At 33.7% G+C, this 20,444-nt stretch overlaps 1 protein-coding gene across 1 annotated transcript in view; it reads right to left on the reverse strand.

The window, feature by feature from the left end:
• Window positions 1-869: 869 nt before the first annotated feature.
• Window positions 870-20,444, reverse strand: part of Dhc62b (Dynein heavy chain at 62B) — a 962,114-nt gene continuing 942,539 nt past the window's right edge. The window contains exon 36 of the mRNA XM_070302893.1: window positions 870-1,220. Coding sequence (XP_070158994.1) covers window positions 870-1,220 — 351 coding nt within the window. The remainder of the gene's footprint in view (window positions 1,221-20,444) is intronic.

The raw sequence follows: 20,444 nt of genomic DNA on the forward strand, positions 1-20,444 counted from the left end.
AGCCTCCGCCGAGCATTCTCGGTTTCCGTGCAGTCTCCGAAATCCTGACACAAATCCGACTTGCTCGACGAGAGCAGAGTGTTCGCCGCTCTCCTAGATTACGGTCTATCATCCGACCGCTCCAGCCAGCCGGACCGTGGGTTTGCGAGTTCGCTGCACCGTCGAGTTTTCTCGACTCCGCCGCGCTATCCTCAACTCCGCGAACGGAAGCAGAGACGGAGAGTTCTCCGCCCGGTCGAGGGTACTCGATCTCCGATCGCATTCCCCTACCACTGGGAATACGCGCTTAATCCCGCGACAACGATCAAAACCATTTTGATACTTGCGAATTATAATCACCACGCCGAAATACCTGTCGCCTAATATTCCATTATATTCCGCGCGCCGTCAAAATAAACACGGCCTTGCCGTACACGCGCTGACCGACCGCGCCCAATTTCTTGCGCGTCTCGCGCGCCATCAAAATAAACACGCGCCGAACGACCGCGTCCGATTTCTTGAGCGTTTCGCGTGCCGTCAAAATAAACACGGTTTTACGAATATTATAAGCGGTTCGATATATCGAACATCGCGCACCGAATAACAAACGCGCATTACATCTAGCGCGTTGCACCATCCGCCGCGCGCTCACTATTGTAAATCGACCATTGCCGAAAGAGGCAAATAAAGACAATATCTGTTAACTAAATCTTTTCGTGTGTCTCATCTTTTCACGAGCCCTGATTCCGACCGAGCTCATCCACGCACTCGCGAAAAGTAACCCCGTTACAAGATAATATTTTCTGTTATATTAGATTAACTATTTCTAAAATTAAATAGGATTGTTATATGTATAATATGTTTATTAATAATAACACAAATGTAAATATTCAATCATCCAACTGACACAGTAAAGCTAATCCTCTTTTGATCCAATGGCTTACGGGATAATCTGTGTCTATAAAAATTGATAATATATAATTCGAGGAATGTCCTGTCGTCCTAAGCACACCAAAACGCGCCGATGTTATATAAAGCGGGCACTCGTATCGATTTCCAATAAAAATAAGCGCCGCTTCGCAAGGTTTTATCCATACAATTGGCATAGGGTCCCACAGTATTTTTGGATAGCTTTCAGCCAACAACATTCGCTGAAGGTCCCATCGGCCTCCACTTAAAAACATTCCATAAATGTAAGCTCCATCAACGGGTATTCTCGTGGCCTGATGCGTCGAAATTACCTAAAAATAATGTTGATTCATTTGCTAGTTAAATAAAAAATAGTCATTTATTTTTACAAAAATATAATAAAAATAATTATTTGTATTAGATTAATGTAATATTATACTAAATAATATATAGGGTGATTCAAAACAACCTTCTGTCCTTACAATGTCATATACTTGACACTATTCTAAGACGATTTTTCCTTTGCCAAAATTTTTTTCGAGGCTTAGTTTTTAAATTATAAGCCAAAATAGTTAACGAATTACGGGCCGCGTACGCGAGGCAGGCAGGGGTGGCGCAACTCACCGTCCGATGCTGGTGATTACGTGAGACGCTCGCTGCGATCAACTGTTTGCTACATACGATGGAGTGTATGTGTGAGAGAGAACGTATACGCATATACACACACATACACATTCTCTCTCTCTCTCTCTCTCTCTCTCTCTTTCTCCCTCTCTGTCTCTTTTACACCCATCGTATGTAACAAACAGTTGATCGCACACACGCACTCTCTTTTTCTCTTCTTTGTCTTTCTCTTTTATATCCATCGCGTATAGCAAACAGCTGATCGCACACACGCACTCTCTTTCTCTCTCTCTCTCTCTCACACTGATTCTTACCTTTCATGTAGTAATTCGTTGCCCTCATACGACTCAATAAGTAATACTTCCGTATGATAGAACGAGTAACTAGCAAACTTTTTTCACTCATAAATTGTACCACTTATCAAACTTTTACGAATTAATCTACGCACTTTATCGATAAATTGAATTTATTAACGATTATAACGATTAATCACAATCTACCGATTACTACCGATTAATTATTAAAATATCTCGAAGAAAGAAACGCGTTATTCGATGCGGAAACTGCGCGACGACATCAAGCAAGTTATATCGGTACTAGCGTTGCTGGCATGCCGGCTGCCGGCTGCCGAACAACTGAATGTATCATATTACGCGTGACCGACGCGGACGCTATCATGTGTCCCGTGATAGGCTAAAGCCTCCGCATTGTAAATTCGATAGTTTATTAGAAAACATAAAACTATAAAATATGAAAATATAATGACGTATAATAACATCGTTTTTTTTTAATAAATTCAGTTTATCGATAAAGTGCGTGAATTAATACGTAAAAGTTCGATAAGTGGTACAATTTGTGAGTGAAAAAAAGTTTGCTAGTTACTCGTTGTATCACACGGAAATATTACTTATTGAGTCGTATAAGGGCAACGAATCTCTACATACAAGGTAAGAGTCAGTGAGTGAGAAAGAGAGAATGTGTATTTGTGTGTATACGCGTATACGTTCTCTCTCACACATACACCCCATGTAGCAAAGTTAATCGCAGCGAGCGCCTCACGTAATCACCAGTATGGGACGGTGAGTTGCTCCGCTCCTGCCTGCCTTGTGTACGCGGCCCGTAATTCGTTAACTATTTTGGCTTATAATTTAAAAACTAAGCCTCGGAAAAAATTTTGGCAAAGAAAAAATCGTCTTAGAATAATGTCAAGTATATGACATTGTAAGGACAGAAGGTTGTTTTGAATTACCCTGTATATTAAATAATAATTATAATTATATTTGTATTAGATTATAATGTAATATTATATTAAATAATATATATTAAATAATAATTAGGATTATATTAGATTATAATGTATTAGATTATAATGTAATATTATACTAAATAATATATACTAAAGAGTAAGGGATGTTAATCACAAAAATCGGGTCGAAAGTTGCAACTATTCCTATCTCTGTTTTATAGGATCAAGAACACACAAAATATGCAAATGCGCATTGTAAATGCAATCAAAGCAATTTCCTAAGAAGTTCTTCCGCGCACACGCGTGCGCGCGTACACAATCAAACACATACGGGATGTTTGTTAGACTTCATTTCCACGTGATGCATTCTGGATAACGGAAAAAATGTCAAACACATTATGACCTAAAAATATAACTTAAAATTTATTTCAAGGTCATAACATGGTGTGATGGAACTCGCTTTGGAACGGGGTATTACCTTCTTCCAGGAACTCAAATTATCATGTGCTATTTTACAAAACTAAGAAAATCTCGCAAACCCAAAAATTTTAATGACTCGGTACTCATCAAATTTTGGCTATGATTTTAAGCTTTAATTATATTTGTACAGATTAAATCAATTCCACTGTAGTTATTCTATTCATAAAAAAGATTATAGTGTAACATTCGGGACGAATGTAAATGTCAGGATGGTCGAGCTGTAAGGTTACACCTTGTATAACCGCCAGTTTATGGTGGTAATAAATGGCGCGCGCGTCGGCCTCGCGGTCGTTGATTGGGAGTGTTGTGAGACGGGCCGGGTCTTCTCGCGCATGTGCGGCGAAAATAGCATCAATAAAATATAGGTATATACCTGGTATATATGAATAAAAAGGTGTGACCACCCGTACATAATTTTGCAAAAGTTTTGGTAATTTAAGGAAAAATGTGTAATATGTCTGTGTATATATATTATATATATACCCAGTAAGCAATTTGATAACAAATTGTTGCCAAATTGGCATCAAATTCGCTCAAAACTTGGTAACAAATCCAGTACCATCTGTGTCCGCGTTAAGCTTGTATTATATTTTGGTGACAAAGGTTGTTGACATAACCTGACAACAAATTGACGGCAAAAATCGAGCAAAACTTGGCATGATTTGACGTCAAGTTGATGGCAAAAATCGAGCAAAATCTGCGCAAGATAATCTGATAGCAGATTGTCAGCAAAAACCGAACAAATTCTGCAGCTTTTGGTCATTCATATAAAATTGTATATTTAAATGGATTTAAAGTCTCAACTCTAAGTAACAAAATGGTAATAAATTTTGGTCATAAAATACCCATTAGATAATTAGACATTATATAAATACATATATTAATATGTTAAAACATATAGGTAAATTTAAATAATTTAATTTATAAAATTAAGGATCTTTTTGGACAGAAATTGTTCGAATAAATGAAAATCAAACAATTATCTGTCCGATTTGCCAAAAATCAATTTAATATCTGAATTTCCTGTACAAAAATTGTGTCAAAAATTGAACTGATAGAAATATATATATTATAATATTATTAGCATTTTGCAGGCTTTATACAGGGTGAGTTTTTTAACCTGAAACTTTGAAATATCTCGAAAAATAAGCACTGAACGAAAAAAATGTTGATAATCAAAATTTAATCCTTCCGCGGGGGAAATATATTAGTGTTAAAATTTGTCCCCCACCCCCCACCTCCTGGGGGCGAGGGGGGGGCAACTTTAAAATCTTAAATGGAAACCCCCATTTTTTATTTAGTATTCTTGTAGCTGACATCGAGAGCTTTCCAAAAAACTATAATAAAGTATTTTTTTATTAAGTACTTTTTGAGTTATTTTATATTTTAATCTGACCTATTTTGATATAAAAAATTAAATATCTCGTAAACTATTTAGTTTTTGATAATCTTACCGTAATACTTCTATGTACAGAATAATGAGATAAATCAATTAGTATAAAAATAATTGTTTTTAAGAAAATTATTTACAATGTATTTTTTTAAACAATTATTTGTTTTTTCTGGCACTAATTAATTTGTCTTATTATCCTGTACATAGAAGTATTACGGTAAAATTATCGAAAACTGAATATTTTACGAAATATTTTATTTTTTAGATCAAAATATGTCAGATTAAAATATAAAATAACTCAAAAAGTACTTAATAAAAAAATACTTTATTATAGTATTTTGGAAAACTCTCGATGTCAGCTACAAGAATACTAAATAAAAATGAGGGTTTCCATTTAAGATTTTAAAGTTGCCTCCCCTCCCCCCCAGGAGGTGGGGGGTGAAGGACGAATTTTAATATTAATGTATTTCCCCCGCGGAAGGATTAAATTTTGATTATCAACATTTTTTTCGTTCAGTGCTTATTTTTCGAGATATTTCAAAGTTTCAGGTTAAAAAACTCACCCTGTATATACTCATGACAAGAATTTGAATATGGCTATAGATAATAAATAACGCGCCGCATAGCGTTAAGTGACTGAACTATTTTATAATACTTTGTAATAAACTGCAAATTTTGTTTGGTGTTTGCTGTCAATTTGCCATCAAATTGCGCATTCTAGATCTTGCTCAGTTTTTGCCGACAATCTGATGTCAGTCATGTCAGCAAGCTGTGCTCGGTTTCTGCCGCCAATTTGCTGTGTAGTTATGTTAGCAACCTTTGCTTGAATCTTGCCGGCAATCTGCTAGCTTAATCGGTAATAACAACTCTTGTACCAAATTTATAGCTTTTTTGCTGACAATAATTTATAGCAAGCACTTGGCAATATCTGTTAGAACAGACGTAGCTGACTGGGTATATATATATACCTATTACTACACCTGTACTAGATATACTGTAGACCTGGCCTAACGTGTACACGTGCTTATATATACGTACTGTACATATATATACAGTACGCCATTTTGTATCAAACTAGAACATATGCCTAGACTTTTACTTTTAGGAACTACTCTAGAACCGGACAGTGGAAACGCCGCTTTTACAGCAATGTAGTGCATAGCATCATGCTACGGTGCATCAGTTTGAGGAGAGGCTGTAAAGATATCCAGCTACAGGAGCAAACTTATGACGGTTTAACGCATATGTGCTTTGCGAGTCATCTGCGGGTATTGTATGTCTACGTAGGTAGCGTTCTGACAGGTATATCTCCCGTGGGTCTTCTGGTCAAGAAGTGCAACAACATACGTTAGACACATTAGGCCTTTTACCTTAAGAGCGGATTAGGGTATTATGAGTATCACGCCCATTGCAGCGATAGGAGTTCTGCTCGGCATCGAGCGGCTCTATCAGACAATCATAGCCGCGGCTGTGTCAACAACATACTAGCTGGGCTATGAGGGGAAGTGGAGAGTCTGTACCAGACATATCAAACTCCCTGAAAGAAAGATGGAGTTTTTCTCATCCAATTTTTCAGATGAGACAGGATAAAATACAGTCATACGCGTTCTAACGGTGCCATTCAAAATATGCTTTCCAGGGCGGGAAGAGTGGCTTAGTTAGGCCGCAGGATCCGGTGCTGAATAGTGGAGCTTTCTTAAGGATGGCTCCAAGACTGAGTCGGGCTATGAAACGGCTATATACTATCGAGGGAAAGGGATTAATGAATTGATCCTGTTCGAAAAGTTTGCCATCCAAGCGGAAGTAGTGGCAATTATGTGCTGCGCTCAGAACCTTTTTGTTGTTTGGAAGAAGAAAAAGTGTATCAAAAGCTGCTCGGATAATCAGGCGGTTCTTAAAGCTCTTGACGCTCCGACTCCAGGCTAATCTGGGGTTGCGCTTTGAAGGAGCTAGCGAGAAGAAATAAAATTGCTCTGGTGTGGGTGTCCGAGCATTCCAGCATCAGGGACAATGAAGCAGCCGTTAAACTTGCTAAAGTAGAATCAGAGGCTGAACTAGAGAGACCAGAACCGATGATTGGTATGCTGTTTTGGACAGAGAAATGATTGGTCCTTAGTTGCGAAGCATTTGGCTTCGTGGAGAAGCACAGGATGTAAGCAGTCGAAGGCGCTTCTTGGAAACTCACCGAGCGAGGATCTCGCTGTCTGCATCAAAGGTTTAAGTAGACGAGAGACTAGGCTAATGACACGGATGCGCACGGTACCCTCAATTATCATTTGGGCCGTAGTAATAGACCCAACTGCAGGAGATGCGTGGCACTGAAGGTGATAAGCCTCCATGCTGTGCGACTGCCCGACATATGCTAAGGCAAGATTTGTACAGTTATTTTCAGTCTTTAGGCCCGATATACACTATCAGTCCACTCACGCTCCGCTTACAGTCCGCTCACAGTTCGATCAAATATTCTTTCTTTGATTAAATACTATATTGTAATATTAACCAAATCGTGGATACATATATATATATATATAATTAACAAATGTATTCTTCATTTTAGTGTTACCTTTAACTTTATAACATAATAATAATAAACATAATAACTCTGTAAGTAGTAAACAGCACGCGGAACTATATATTATGAGTGGCCTTCACTTGGACACAGTACAATTGGACACGGTGCAAATGGACACGTTACAAATGGACACGAGATTGTGCACACGGTTCAATTGGACACAGTGCATTTGGACACAGTAATTTTGGATACAGTAGCTTTTGGACACATAAGAAAATACGCATCGTTTACTTGGACACCGCTCAATTGGACACTGTTCATTTGGACACCGTTCGTTTGGACACAGAAAGATGCGCACCGTTCATTTGGACACCGTTCGTTTGGACACCGTTATTTGCCCACCGTTCGTTTGGACACCGTTCATTTGCCCACCGTTCGTTTGGACACCGTTCATTTGCCCACTGTTCGTTTGGACACCGTTCATTTGCCCACCGTTCGTTTGGACACCGTTCATTTGCCCACCGTTCGTTTGGACACCGTTCATTTGTACACAGAAACATGCGCACTGTTTGTTTGAATATGTAACAGATGGAGAGAAATAAAAATCATTTTGGGAAAATATAATCAGTATTCTTATAACACTTTATACTGGTAAATCTATGTAAAATATGAAATCGTGAAAAGGAGATACATTTGAAGGTTATAATATCTGTCAAAATAAAATATATTCATACTTATATATCTCTGATACTGATGTCATTAATTTTACATTGCTATTAGCACTTTGTTTAGCCTTTCGCATATTTGGATGTCATGCATGGATACAGTGGGTTCCACCCCCCCTGCGGGGGGGCTCCACTTCCGAAAGATATAACCTAACCCAAACCTATTTCTTATTTAAAACAAAAATTTGGTGTGGATTACGTCGTATAATTTAAATCAAATTTTGGTGTCCAAACGAACGGTGTCCAAACGAACGGTGGGCAAATGAACGGTGTCCAAACGAACGGTGGGCAAATGAACGGTGTCCAAACAAACAGTGGGCAAATGAACGGTGTCCAAACGAACGGTGGGCAAATGAACGGTGTTCAAACGAACGGTGGGCAAATAACGGTGTCCAAACGAACGGTGTCCAAATGAACGGTGCGCATCTTTCTGTGTCCAAACGAACGGTGTCCAAATGAACAGTGTCCAATTGAGCGGTGTCCAAGTAAACGATGCGTATTTTCTTATGTGTCCAAAAGCTACTGTATCCAAAATTACTGTGTCCAAATGCCCTGTGTCCAATTGAACCGTGTGCAAAATCTCGTGTCTATTTGTAACGTGTCCATTTGCACCGTGTCCAATTATACTGTGTCCAAGTGCACCACTCCCATATATTATATACTAAAGTCCCATATGATTTGTAGCTAATACCGTCCCTGAGTTTGAGTGTCTTACGTTTCCGCGAGCAGCCTAGATATTATTAAACAAAAGCAGTGGGGATGGCAACAGTCAACATCGGCCGGAAAGTGCAAACCGGGCGCAGGCCTAATTTATAATATACATATCCACATTATGGGTAAGGCTCAAGTTTCGATCTTATTTCGCTCCAGCAACGATCGATTCGAGAGAATATTTTACCGGAGCGTGATCGAACTTGTTCGGACCAGCACCGATAGTGTGAACAGTTGGTCCTCAATCCATCGTCAGTTCTCAGTTTGTCAATGTCGAGTAGTGACATACAGCATCAAACAAATATTTAATAAATTTATCCTCATCATTTACTAAATGAGGATATAATGTAAAATATTCTCTTTCAGTTTCTTTATTTATCAAACTGGGATGAACCCACATTGATCTTTTCCTCATCTTTCTTTCTGTTTTATTCTCTTCACTTTCTCTATCTTCATCGTCCAGTGCTACAGCAATTATAACTAATTCTTCATCAGAAAATAGTGACATTTTTTCGGGACAAGTTATAACGAACTTGATAACAGGGAAGATAAAACAATACTGATCGTCTAATATCGGATCGAGAACGGATTGCGTTACCGGATCCGTAACTCGATAGTGTAAATATTCTAGGATTATGATCGGTCCATGAGCGGACCGATAGTGTATATCGGGTCTTAAAAGCCCTAACAGGTATGCACTTTTTCGGTAAGAAACCTCTTTCTCTTTTGGAAAAGAATTGGTCTGAACTTAAGAACTATTTATCGAGGAGGCACTTCGTCGAAGACGAAGAATGGACTTCATCTGCGTGCCGCAGACGGAGTTTCGTCTTCTGAGGATCTTTTCCCGTTTTTTTATTATTATTAATATTATAATAAACAGAACTAGAACAACAGAACAAACGTAACTAGAACAATGGAACAAGTGGAACTAAAATAACGAAACGAACGGAATACTTCATTAATTTAAAATTGATTAAAATAAATTATTTGAAAATCATGTTTTTTAAATACTATTACGCAATAAATTTTGGAAAAATATACAGAAGGTGTCCCACCAAAAGTGGGATTTTCACTCAGGAAGTTCCACCTCCTTTTATCTTTTAAATTAAAAGAGATAAATCGTAACAAATATACAGAATGTCTCACAACTTCCGTACAATACTTAAATAGTATATTCTAGAGATAAAATAAAATCAAAAATTCTAATACAAAACTTTTGAAGCTGCAATAGTTTCTGAGTTATAAACGATTGAAGTTTGCCAATGATATTGCTTAGAGCTCGCGCGTACACATACCTGTGTATCGATTTGTTATCTGTTATTGATTTTACAAATCAGGTAACATTGATTTTTATTGCACAGCTGATTTCATTGTTTCTTATTTGTATGGATACTATGTACGGCGATCAGCTAATATTAACGAATTATATTGTACATAAAAAAAATTAATTTTTTTAAAAATAATAATTTAAATGGTTAATTATTATTAATAATAATTAATTATTATATTTAAATAGAAATATAAACTTAATATTTTCACATATTTAAGAAATAAAGTTTATTTTTGTTTAGATTGCGTGGAAAAGTTTTGTAGAAATCAATTTGCTTATTTTATCTACCAGTAGAGTCCGACCGAAGGTCAATTTTTTAGCCGAAGCCAAAGTCGAAGCCGAAGGAATTGCATAATGCTTGATAAATACTGATAATGCTAAAGAAGTAAGGGAAAATACTTCTTTTTAGCTGAATGCATTTGCTATTAAGTTGAGATAGTGTTTTTGTTTGTTTTTATTTAGTGTGTGTTTGCGGAGTTGTGATTTAAAATAATACAAGCATAAATTTATTTATTTCTTATTATTTTAAATATTTTTATCATATGTTACTAAAATAAAATATTAACAATCACTTCGTCCTCTTTACATTTCGCTTTGAAAAAAAAAAATTATTTTTTATTGCTACTATTATTTTCAAAAAAGAAATCAGTTTTCTTTTATTTCTATATTAACACTAACCACGATTTAAGTGGAAAGTTATTAATAAATCTGATATTAAAATTAGAATACTAGACTAAAAATCATAAATGAAAATGTCGGTTTTTCTGATTTAACTTATAAATTAAGTTGTTTTAACTAAAAAATAAAAATCACTTTATCTTTGTATTTGGTTTAAAAAAAAATATTTAATACTTTTTAACTGCTAGTCCAATGAACTTAAAAAAATTATAAATCAGTTTCTTCTTTTTTATTTAAATAGTAATATTCATAAATAAATCAGTCATTTTTATTAAAATTATGAATTTATTTTTGCATTTGGCTTTAGAAACATAATAAATTAGTAACTAGGAAAAACTAAGAAAAAAGAAAAAACAATCTAACTCACAAAATAATAAATAATACAAGTATTTTTTAACATCAAACTGTGAAGTCAATAATCGAAATTAAACAATTTAATATTATAGGCCAGAAACAGAAATTTATCAACATTTTCGCCAAGCAAATTAGCCCTCTTATCAGCATAAATTTGTCCAGCAGCGCTGAACAATTGCTCGCTCGCTACGCTGGTAGGAGGAGCCGATAAATACTTTGTAGCTACTTTTTTCGAATAGGTATAAGGACTTGAAGCCCAATAATGAAAAATGTCGGCATTTCTTTTAAGTAAAGGTTCTTTTAAATAGGATTTCAGGTGTTCATCAAAAGATGGAAAATCTTCTGAATCGGGTGATTCAAGTGTTGACGGCATATTATCATGCGTATCCCACAGATTTTCCATTTCTTGTGCTTGAGGATCTGATAAAGTTGAAGCTACAACAGTTTCATTTATTGTGTTGGTAGCATTTTCTAATGTTTTCGAAAACTCTTGACATAAAAAAGTTAGAATTTTAGCCTTGCAGCTTGTTATTTCGGTTAAGTACTTGGTTTTGAAACGTGGGTCGACAATCGTTGCAATAGTTAATTTTGAACAATTTTTTACGTAGGAAAATCTTTTGTTGACTGATTCACACAAGCGTTGTTTTAATCTACATATCTCTTTTGAATCTTCAGCTTTCACTGCAAGTTTTGTGTTTAGCATGGCTATTAATGGTATGATGAGAGACACGCATGCAGAATCGGCAGAAATATTTAATGTAGCTTGATAGAAAGTTTAATACAGTTATCAGATGTTTCATCAGACCCCACTCTTCCACAGTCGGGACATCAATTCCACTACGTTCTGCCATGTAGAGATTGATGGCAACTTTTTGCTCAAACAGTCTCTCCATCATTAAGTAGGTGCTATTCCATCTTGTCTCTACATCTTGGATTAAAGCATGCTTTGGTAAACCACAGGTTTCTTGAAATTGATTGAGATATCGATTTGCTTGTTCGCTTTTTTTAAAGTGGCCTACAATCTTGCGACATTTTTTTATTAGAATCGTAATTTCTTCATCTTTAAAGAATGAGTCATTAATTACAAGTTGCAATGTATGAGCTACGTATCCTAAAGATGTAAAATTTCCAATACGCATAGCCGCACCCATATTAGCGGCGTTATCCCGTATAGCCATATGGATTTTATTTTCTATTTGATATTCACTAATTGCTTCGGTAAGTTTCTTGGCTATAACTGATCCGGTGTGATCCTCAAGAACCATAACTCCTAAAATCACTTTAGGTCTGGTTGGCCCTTCAATAAAATTAGCCGTAAAACTCAAAAGAGAGCATGTTTTTGTAAGATTGCTTCAAATATCCGTAGTAAAGCTTATCCATTTGGCTCTAGAAACAAGATCAAATACTTTTTTTTTTAACTTTATCGTAAGTAGTTGGCATCAAAGATGTCCTAAAAAATTTTTCTGATTTTTTTCGGTATCGTGACGAGCTATTTGGATCAGTAATATTCAGCTTTTGAAATGCATCGCTTTCAACAATATTATATGGTAACATGTCGACAATTATAAGATCCATTATACTTTTATCAATACGTAATGAAATAGGATGATCATCGGGCCATACTGTTGCTATCTTTCGTTCCATTATCTGTGGCAAAGTTGACTCCATCATAACATCTTCACTTTCGTGAGGCGTTTTCATATTTTGTACTTTTCTGACTTTAATTGCACCTAAATATTTGCTATGTGCTTCAATATATTTTTGCCATTTTTCTTTATGAATTTTTTCTAAATGATTTTTTATTGTATATTGGTCACTGTTTGTTTTTTAGGCAGTAAACTACCAAGCGACAATGTTTTGGAACATATTTTGCAAGTTACTTTATCCTCATTTTTATCAAAATAGTCCCAAATGGGATTTTTAGCTGCCATCTTCTTATGAAACTTTTATTTATCTGAATTGAAAGCAATATGAACCTACGTCAATAAATAAATTTTCACATAATAAAAGAAAAATACGTGAACATAAATACTCTAAAAAGTGCAAGTTTATTCTGACCGCTCAATTCTTCAAAATTCCAGCGTAATGTTTTATACAATTAAACAAATCATACCATACACTTACATTTTTTATCTAATACGAAAAAAGTAATTAAACTGTTTTACTTACGTAAACAAACAGTCAAACTTGTCACTTCACTTCCACAATAAAATAAAATCGCAGCATAAACTAAGGTCGCGTCCTGGGAGCCGGGACTGCCGGGTGACCGCCGTGACGGGATTGTCCCGAAGTCCCGAGTCCCGATCAGTGATGCCAGAATTGAGACGCGAGCAACATGCAACCGAGGTGGAAGGGATAACACACACAAGCGCAAACCGCGTACGTGTGAGCTCGGTGCTTCGGCTAGCTTCGGATAGCAGAAGAGGACAGATATACTGTTTTCTGTCTCTCTTTTTTCTATCGAGCCGGCAACTATAGCGACGAGCGTACGGCCGACGGCGACGAGCGATGTGACTCGCTTTTCGATTCTTTATGTACATGAGCGTTAAATGTTTTTTTTTACAGCCTTTTTATGTCATATAATAAATGTTTTTTCCAACTTTCCTTCCTACATTATATATTAAATGATTTTTCACGCTTTCGATATTATATATTTATATTAGACTTATAAGAGAAAATACATTATTATATTAAAACAATATTGCCTTACTTAATTTTTTTTATATTTAAGTATACTGCATATAAAAGTATTCGAGTAAAATACTCGAAGATTGAATATTATATTAAACATTTCATATTCTACATACCGAGAAAAAAAATAATTTGATAGTAAAAAATTTTATTTTACTCGAGAAAACTATTTATTCGGTGAATTTTAATAACGTTTTTGTTTATATTTAAATCTTTAAGTTTCTTAAGTAAAATATATTTATTTAGTAAATATGAAATATATTTTTCTTATTAAAAACAATATCTATATTATTAAAAAATATTACTTAAATGAAAAGAAATTATACAAAGATAAAAAATGAATATTGTTAGAACAAATCAAATAATTTTTGTTAATAATATACTGGAAGAATAAAAATATATATATTATGCGAGCACTTTTATATATTTAAATAAAAAAATATATATTAATTAAAGCAATATTGTAATGTAATAATGTATTTTCTTATAACTCTGATATAATATATAGTATTAAAAAGCTGTAAATATATTTTTAAATTGGAGAAATAATATTTGCAATTGTAAATATATTTAGAAAGCATTGCGGTTTAACTTAATAAAATAAATAATAAATTTTGAAAATAGTTACAAATTTCATTTATACAATTCGAGATATATCATTTATATGGGAATTAAACTCCTACTTTTTGTGCTTCAAACAAACAGTTTACAAATATTTACCGTGCTCAATTCAATCAGTTTAATATTCTGAATCTTGTATTGGGCTTATATCAGATATAATCAGAAATTAAACTGATTGAACATTACTACGCTTTAAATCTTACATTACTAGCCAAACCTTGCGGACTTTATATTCATTTGCAAGAATACAAGAAAATACATCATCTAACGAAGAAATTAATAAATCGTTCGCATATTTAAATGAAATGAATCGATTTTTAATAACAAAAAATCTAATTGTCTAAGATACATATTTGATTAAATATTATATATTGATTAATATTATGTATTTGGTATATTATGGTATATTATGGTATATTATTTGGTATATTATGGTAATATTATGTATATTGATTAATATTATGTTTCACTTTTTAGGATGGCTTTACATAATGAATGGTGCTTTTCCACATCACCCATAGGGTATCACCAATGGCGCGTTCGGTTTTTTAAAGTGGACCTTCGCCTGGAGCCCTATTATACCACTGTATGTTACCTATTTTATTGTATCTTTCATTTACAAGTGTGATGTCTTTTAAAGATAAGATACTTTTTATTTTATTTTCAACATTATTATTACATATCATTAACCGATGATGGACCAGCAATGTCATCAATGTCAGCAGCATATAATGTAAGATTGTTCATTTTCTTAGGGCAAGTAAAATATAATTTTTCCGATGACATGAGAGATAAATGCTTTTCATTAATCTCCATGTCTAGAACAGTTTGTTTTCTCGTTTTTAGTGCTGATTTTAATACACAAATAGCATTTACACACGCGGGCGAAAGTTTATTTCGTTTTTTTGTTTTTATATCAGATAGAAAAGAAAACATTCTTTCTGGGTCAGCATTTGAATTTGGAAGTGATCTTACAGCATTCAAAAGAGTCTTCAGGTTGGGATATTTACGTTTTAAAATTTCTTTCCACATCTCATCAAAGTTTAATTTAGAAAAATGTTCTTTTTCTGCTATTGTAAAATCGAGATGTAAAGCATGCCACTCTTTTTTTAATGCATTTTCGTCAAAACCACCGAGGGTTTGAGCGATAAAAGAAACATCATTAAATGATGTTTCTCTATCGATGTTACATAATGCTGCGTTTAATTGAAAAATCTTTAATTTATATAAAAATTTATCTTTAATGGGCAATCTTTTACTAATCTCTTCGGCAGCAGTCACGTAAAATTGCAAACAATTATCTCGAACATTTCCAATTATGTCTGCGTGTCCTTCTTTCATTAAACTCTCGAGATATTCTTCACATTCAAATCCTACATTTATATTATTTAAAGATTTTTGGTTTTCTTTTTCAGAAAATTTAAAATCATCATTACATACATATTTTAGAAGCTCTGGTTTCAAAAAGTGTTTACAAACTGTTATTAAAAGCTCTACTGATTTTGGCTGCAATAAATGAATTCTTGTTTGCAGAGCTTGGAAAATGCATTGAAAGAATTAAAAAAATTCAAAATATGTTTTAAAAATAGTAAATATGCTTTTACATCAGGATTTTGCATTATAGATAATAAATTTTCTCCTGACTTTGATTTTTCACTTACGACCATTTCGGTCAAAAAAAGCTTGGTAGTATCCCACAACTCAAGATGTCTTTCAACACATGAATGGCGAGAAAGCCACCGTGTATCAGACAACTTTAAAATTTTATGATTTGTTTCCTGAAAACATTCGCTAAATTCTTGATAAATAGCAGCACGCTTGGGACTACTGTTAATATAATTCGCCATCTTTTTTAAAAATTCTTTACAATATTCCGGTATTTTTGCACATGCAGCATGTGCAGCCAATGCAGCGGAATGGCATGGACATGAAAATGTTAATAAATTTTTACAAACTTCTTGTAACTTTTTTTTGAACGATAGATGTTTTCCTATCATGACAGATGCATTGTCGCATGATAGGGCAACAATATTTAAAAATGGAATGTTTAATTTCCACATTTCATATTTAAATGCATTAAATAATTTTTCCGCGCTGCTATTTCTCGCATCAATATTAATTAATTTAACTAATTGCGTGCGAATATCTAATGTTTCAGAATCAACATATCGAACAAGAAACGTCATCCATTTTTCATTACTAATATCAGACGTTTCGTCAATAAAAATTGTAAATTTCGTATTTTGAATGTTACTAATCACACGGGCCGTCTCAACCGGACACAATACATTGGAAATTATACTTTTACATTTTGTTCGACCCATGGTCATACTTTTCAATACGTTACGATCTTTTCCTACTTCTTGGAAAAAACTAAGAATTTCTTTTGCCGTTTGATGCGAAACATTCTTATCAGCAATTAACGCGGCATATCGAATTTCTGCTGATTTCTTTCGCTCTTCAAATGACAAAAGTGATTCGTCCGTCATGTTGATACTTTCATCCATATTCTTTGTTTCTGTTTTATTATTTTGACATATTTTTATGTGTGTTATTGATTCTGCATGACGATAAATTTGTGATAAACCACCAATCATAGATTTATTACAAAATGAGCAAAAAAACGAATTTTTGTCATGTGATACTTCGCGTAGCCATGGCTTAAATAATTCGATCTCTAGCCATTGTTGTTTAAATTTATGTTTTTTTGTTAATTTTTTATTTAAATTCTTATTGTCAGCATTTAATAATAATGATGTACTTTCTTTCATATTATTTTTGTGGCACGCAGAATCCGCATGTCTTAAAACATGTGTGTTGCACGAAATATTTTTATTACGTATAATACAATGATAAAAACTATCATCAAAAGATACTTTACGTATCCAAGATTTAATTCTATCATCACTAAGCCAAGCTTTTGAAAAGCTTCGCTTAGATTTTTTTCTTAATTCATCACACATTTTTATATACAGCAAAATATAGGCAGAAACAAAGAATTAAAGAAGAATGAATCAAGTAAAAGATAAACAATAAACAATAGGGACTCACAATCAGAATTGATTCAGCTTCTTAGATATCAAGACTTCACCAGGCACGTATCAAAAAATACGTTGACTCGCAAGTACAAAGCAACGAAATTATCTCACAGAAGCGCCGTGAAACAACAGATCGCATATGAAACAAATGCACGGCGTACGAAACAAATGAAAAGTCTTACATTATATGCTGCTGACATTGATGACATTGCTGGTCCATCATCGGTTAATGATATGTAATAATAATGTTGAAAATAAAATAAAAAGTAACTTGTCTTTAAAAGACATCACACTTATAAAAAACAAGTGTGTAAAATATATCTTGTCTGTAAAAGACATCACACTTGTAAATGAAAGATACAATAAAATATGTAACATACAGTGGTATAATAGGGCTCCAGGCGAAGGTCCACTTTAAAAAACCGAACGCGCCATTGGTGATACCCCATGGGTGGTGTGGAAAAGCACCATTCATTATGTAAAGCCATCCCAAACACATAATATTAATCAATATATAATATTTAATCAAATATGTATCTTAGACAATTAGATTTTTTGTTATTAAAAATCGATTCATTTCATTTAAATATGCGAACGATTTATTAATTTCTTCGTTAGATGATGTATTTTCTTGTATTCTTGCAAATGAATATAAAGTCTGCAAGGTTTGGCTAGTAATGTAAGATTTAAAGCGTAGTAGTGTTCAATCAGTTTAATTTCTGATTATATCTGATATAAGCCCAATACAAGATTCAGAATATTAAACTGATTGAATTGAGCACGGTAAATATTTGTAAACTGTTTGTTTGAAGCACAAAAAGTAGGAGTTTAATTCCCATATAAATGATATATCTCGAATTGTATAAATGAAATTTGTAACTATTTTCAAAATTTATTATTTATTTTATTATGTTAAACCGCAATGCTTTCTAAATATATTTACAATTACAAATATTATTTCTCCAATTTAAAAATATATTTACAGCCTTTTAATACTATATATTATACCAGAGTTATAAGAAAATACATTATTACATTACAACAATACTGCTTTAATTAATATATATTTTTTTATTTAAATATATAAAAGTGCTCGCATAATATATATATTTTTATTCTTCCAGTATATTATTAACAAAAATTATTTGATTTGTTCTAACAATATTCATTTTTTATCTTTGTATAATTTCTTTTCATTTAAGTAATATTTTTTAATAATATAGATATTGTTTTTAATAAGAAAAATATATTTTATATTTACTAAATAAATATATTTTACTTAAGAAACTTAAAGATTTAAATATAAACAAAAACGTTATTAAAATTCACCGAATAAATAGTTTTCTCGAGTAAAATAAAATTTTTTACTATCAAATTATTTTTTTTCTCGGTATGTAGAATATGAAATGTTTAATATAATGTTCAATCTTCGAGTATTTTACTCGAATACTTTTATATGCAATATACTTAAATAAAAAAAAATTAAGTAAGACAATATTGTTTTAATATAATAATGTATTTTCTCTTATAAGTCTAATATAAATGTATAATATCGAAAGCGTGAGAAATCATTTAATATATAATGTAGGAAGGAAAGTTGGAAAAAACATTTATTATATGACATAAAAGGGCTGTAAAAAAAAAAACATTTAACGCTCATGTATATAAAGAATCGAAAAGCGAGTCACATCGCTCGTCGCCGTCGGCCGTACGCCCGTCGCTATAGTTGCCGGCTCGATAGAAAGAAGAGAGACAGAAAACAGTGTATCTGTCCTCTTCTGCTATCCGAAGCTAGCCGAAGCACCGAGCTCACACGTACGCGGTTTGCGCTTGTGTGTGTTATCCCTTCCACCTCGACATGTTGCTCGCGTCTCAATTCTGGCATCACTGGTCCCGATTGTGATCGGGGTAACGAAATCAAACAGGCAACGACTTGTTACTCACCCGCGCTCTCTTGTCGCGCCCGTGCGCCTATATAGATTCAACCTTCGGCTTCGGCAAAACCTTCCGACTGATTTTGGCCGAAGCCGATTGTTTTGCCGAAGGTGTAATTTTTGGCAGAAGGTGGCCGAAGCCGAAGTCGAAGCCGAAGGTTCGGTCGGACTCTATCTACCAACAATAACAGATGACAGATCAGTACATGTGTAAATGTAGTTACGAGTTTGAGGACGCAAATTCTACACAATATTAATGATAACCTTTGACCACTTATAACTCAAAAACTGTTGTAGCTTCGATATTTTTGTATTAAGGTTTTTCACTCCATTTTGCCTTTAGAATACGCTATCAAAATATTATGAAGGTATGGAAGTTGTGAGATACCTTATATATCAAATTAAATGATTCAAGTTGAACTCTATTGTAAGTATAGTGATTGCTTCCAAAAATTACTTGTATTAACAAACGGAGAGGTATGCATATTTTTTTTATAATAATGTGGATATTTCGATGTGATAAAAGTTGTAGCGCTGTTTGAGACAAATACAACAATGTATTATTATTATGTCCAGCCTCATAGAATGATAGGTCAGCGGGAGAGCGTAACCTACTTACATCTAGACAAACGCTAGACGATGTGTGCCTTAGAGTCGAACGAACAGACGAGTACCCAAGACAGATCAATGACCAAAAGGACCACTTTTATACTATTAATAGGCCGTTCGCTTGGCGGTCACTTTTTGGTAAAGGAACTGAATCCCTATTATCCGACCTTCCGATCCTGGGACGGGATCTTATGCGATTTCGAATAACAGAAAGACGGATTAATAAATTACTCGGATTTAAAAATTAAATGTTATATTTATTTAAAGGAAAGAAAGACTAAAATGATGAGATTTTAATATTAATATATTTAGAATTTAATTTCGTATTTATAAAACAAATATCCTTAAAATTTAATGTATGTTTATGTGAATGTGTGAATGTGAAGGTGAAGGAAAATGTTTTTTTGCGAATGTCACATAAATACAGACGACATCAAACGGAATCGAAGAAAAATATTAAAATTTAAATTCCGGTTGGAAATTTACAATAAATATAATATAACTTAATTAATAAATAAAAACATGAATAGGAAGATAAGATTAATGAAATTATTGGACATCTTCAAATTCTATTATGGAAGAAAGAGAGAGCGTCGTTCATAGGGCTTCA

This window comes from Polyergus mexicanus, unplaced genomic scaffold (assembly GCF_030449975.1).
Source record: "Polyergus mexicanus isolate NDT 795.1 unplaced genomic scaffold, iyPolMexi1.0 SCAF_10, whole genome shotgun sequence".
Classification (NCBI taxonomy): Eukaryota; Metazoa; Arthropoda; class Insecta; order Hymenoptera; family Formicidae; genus Polyergus; species Polyergus mexicanus.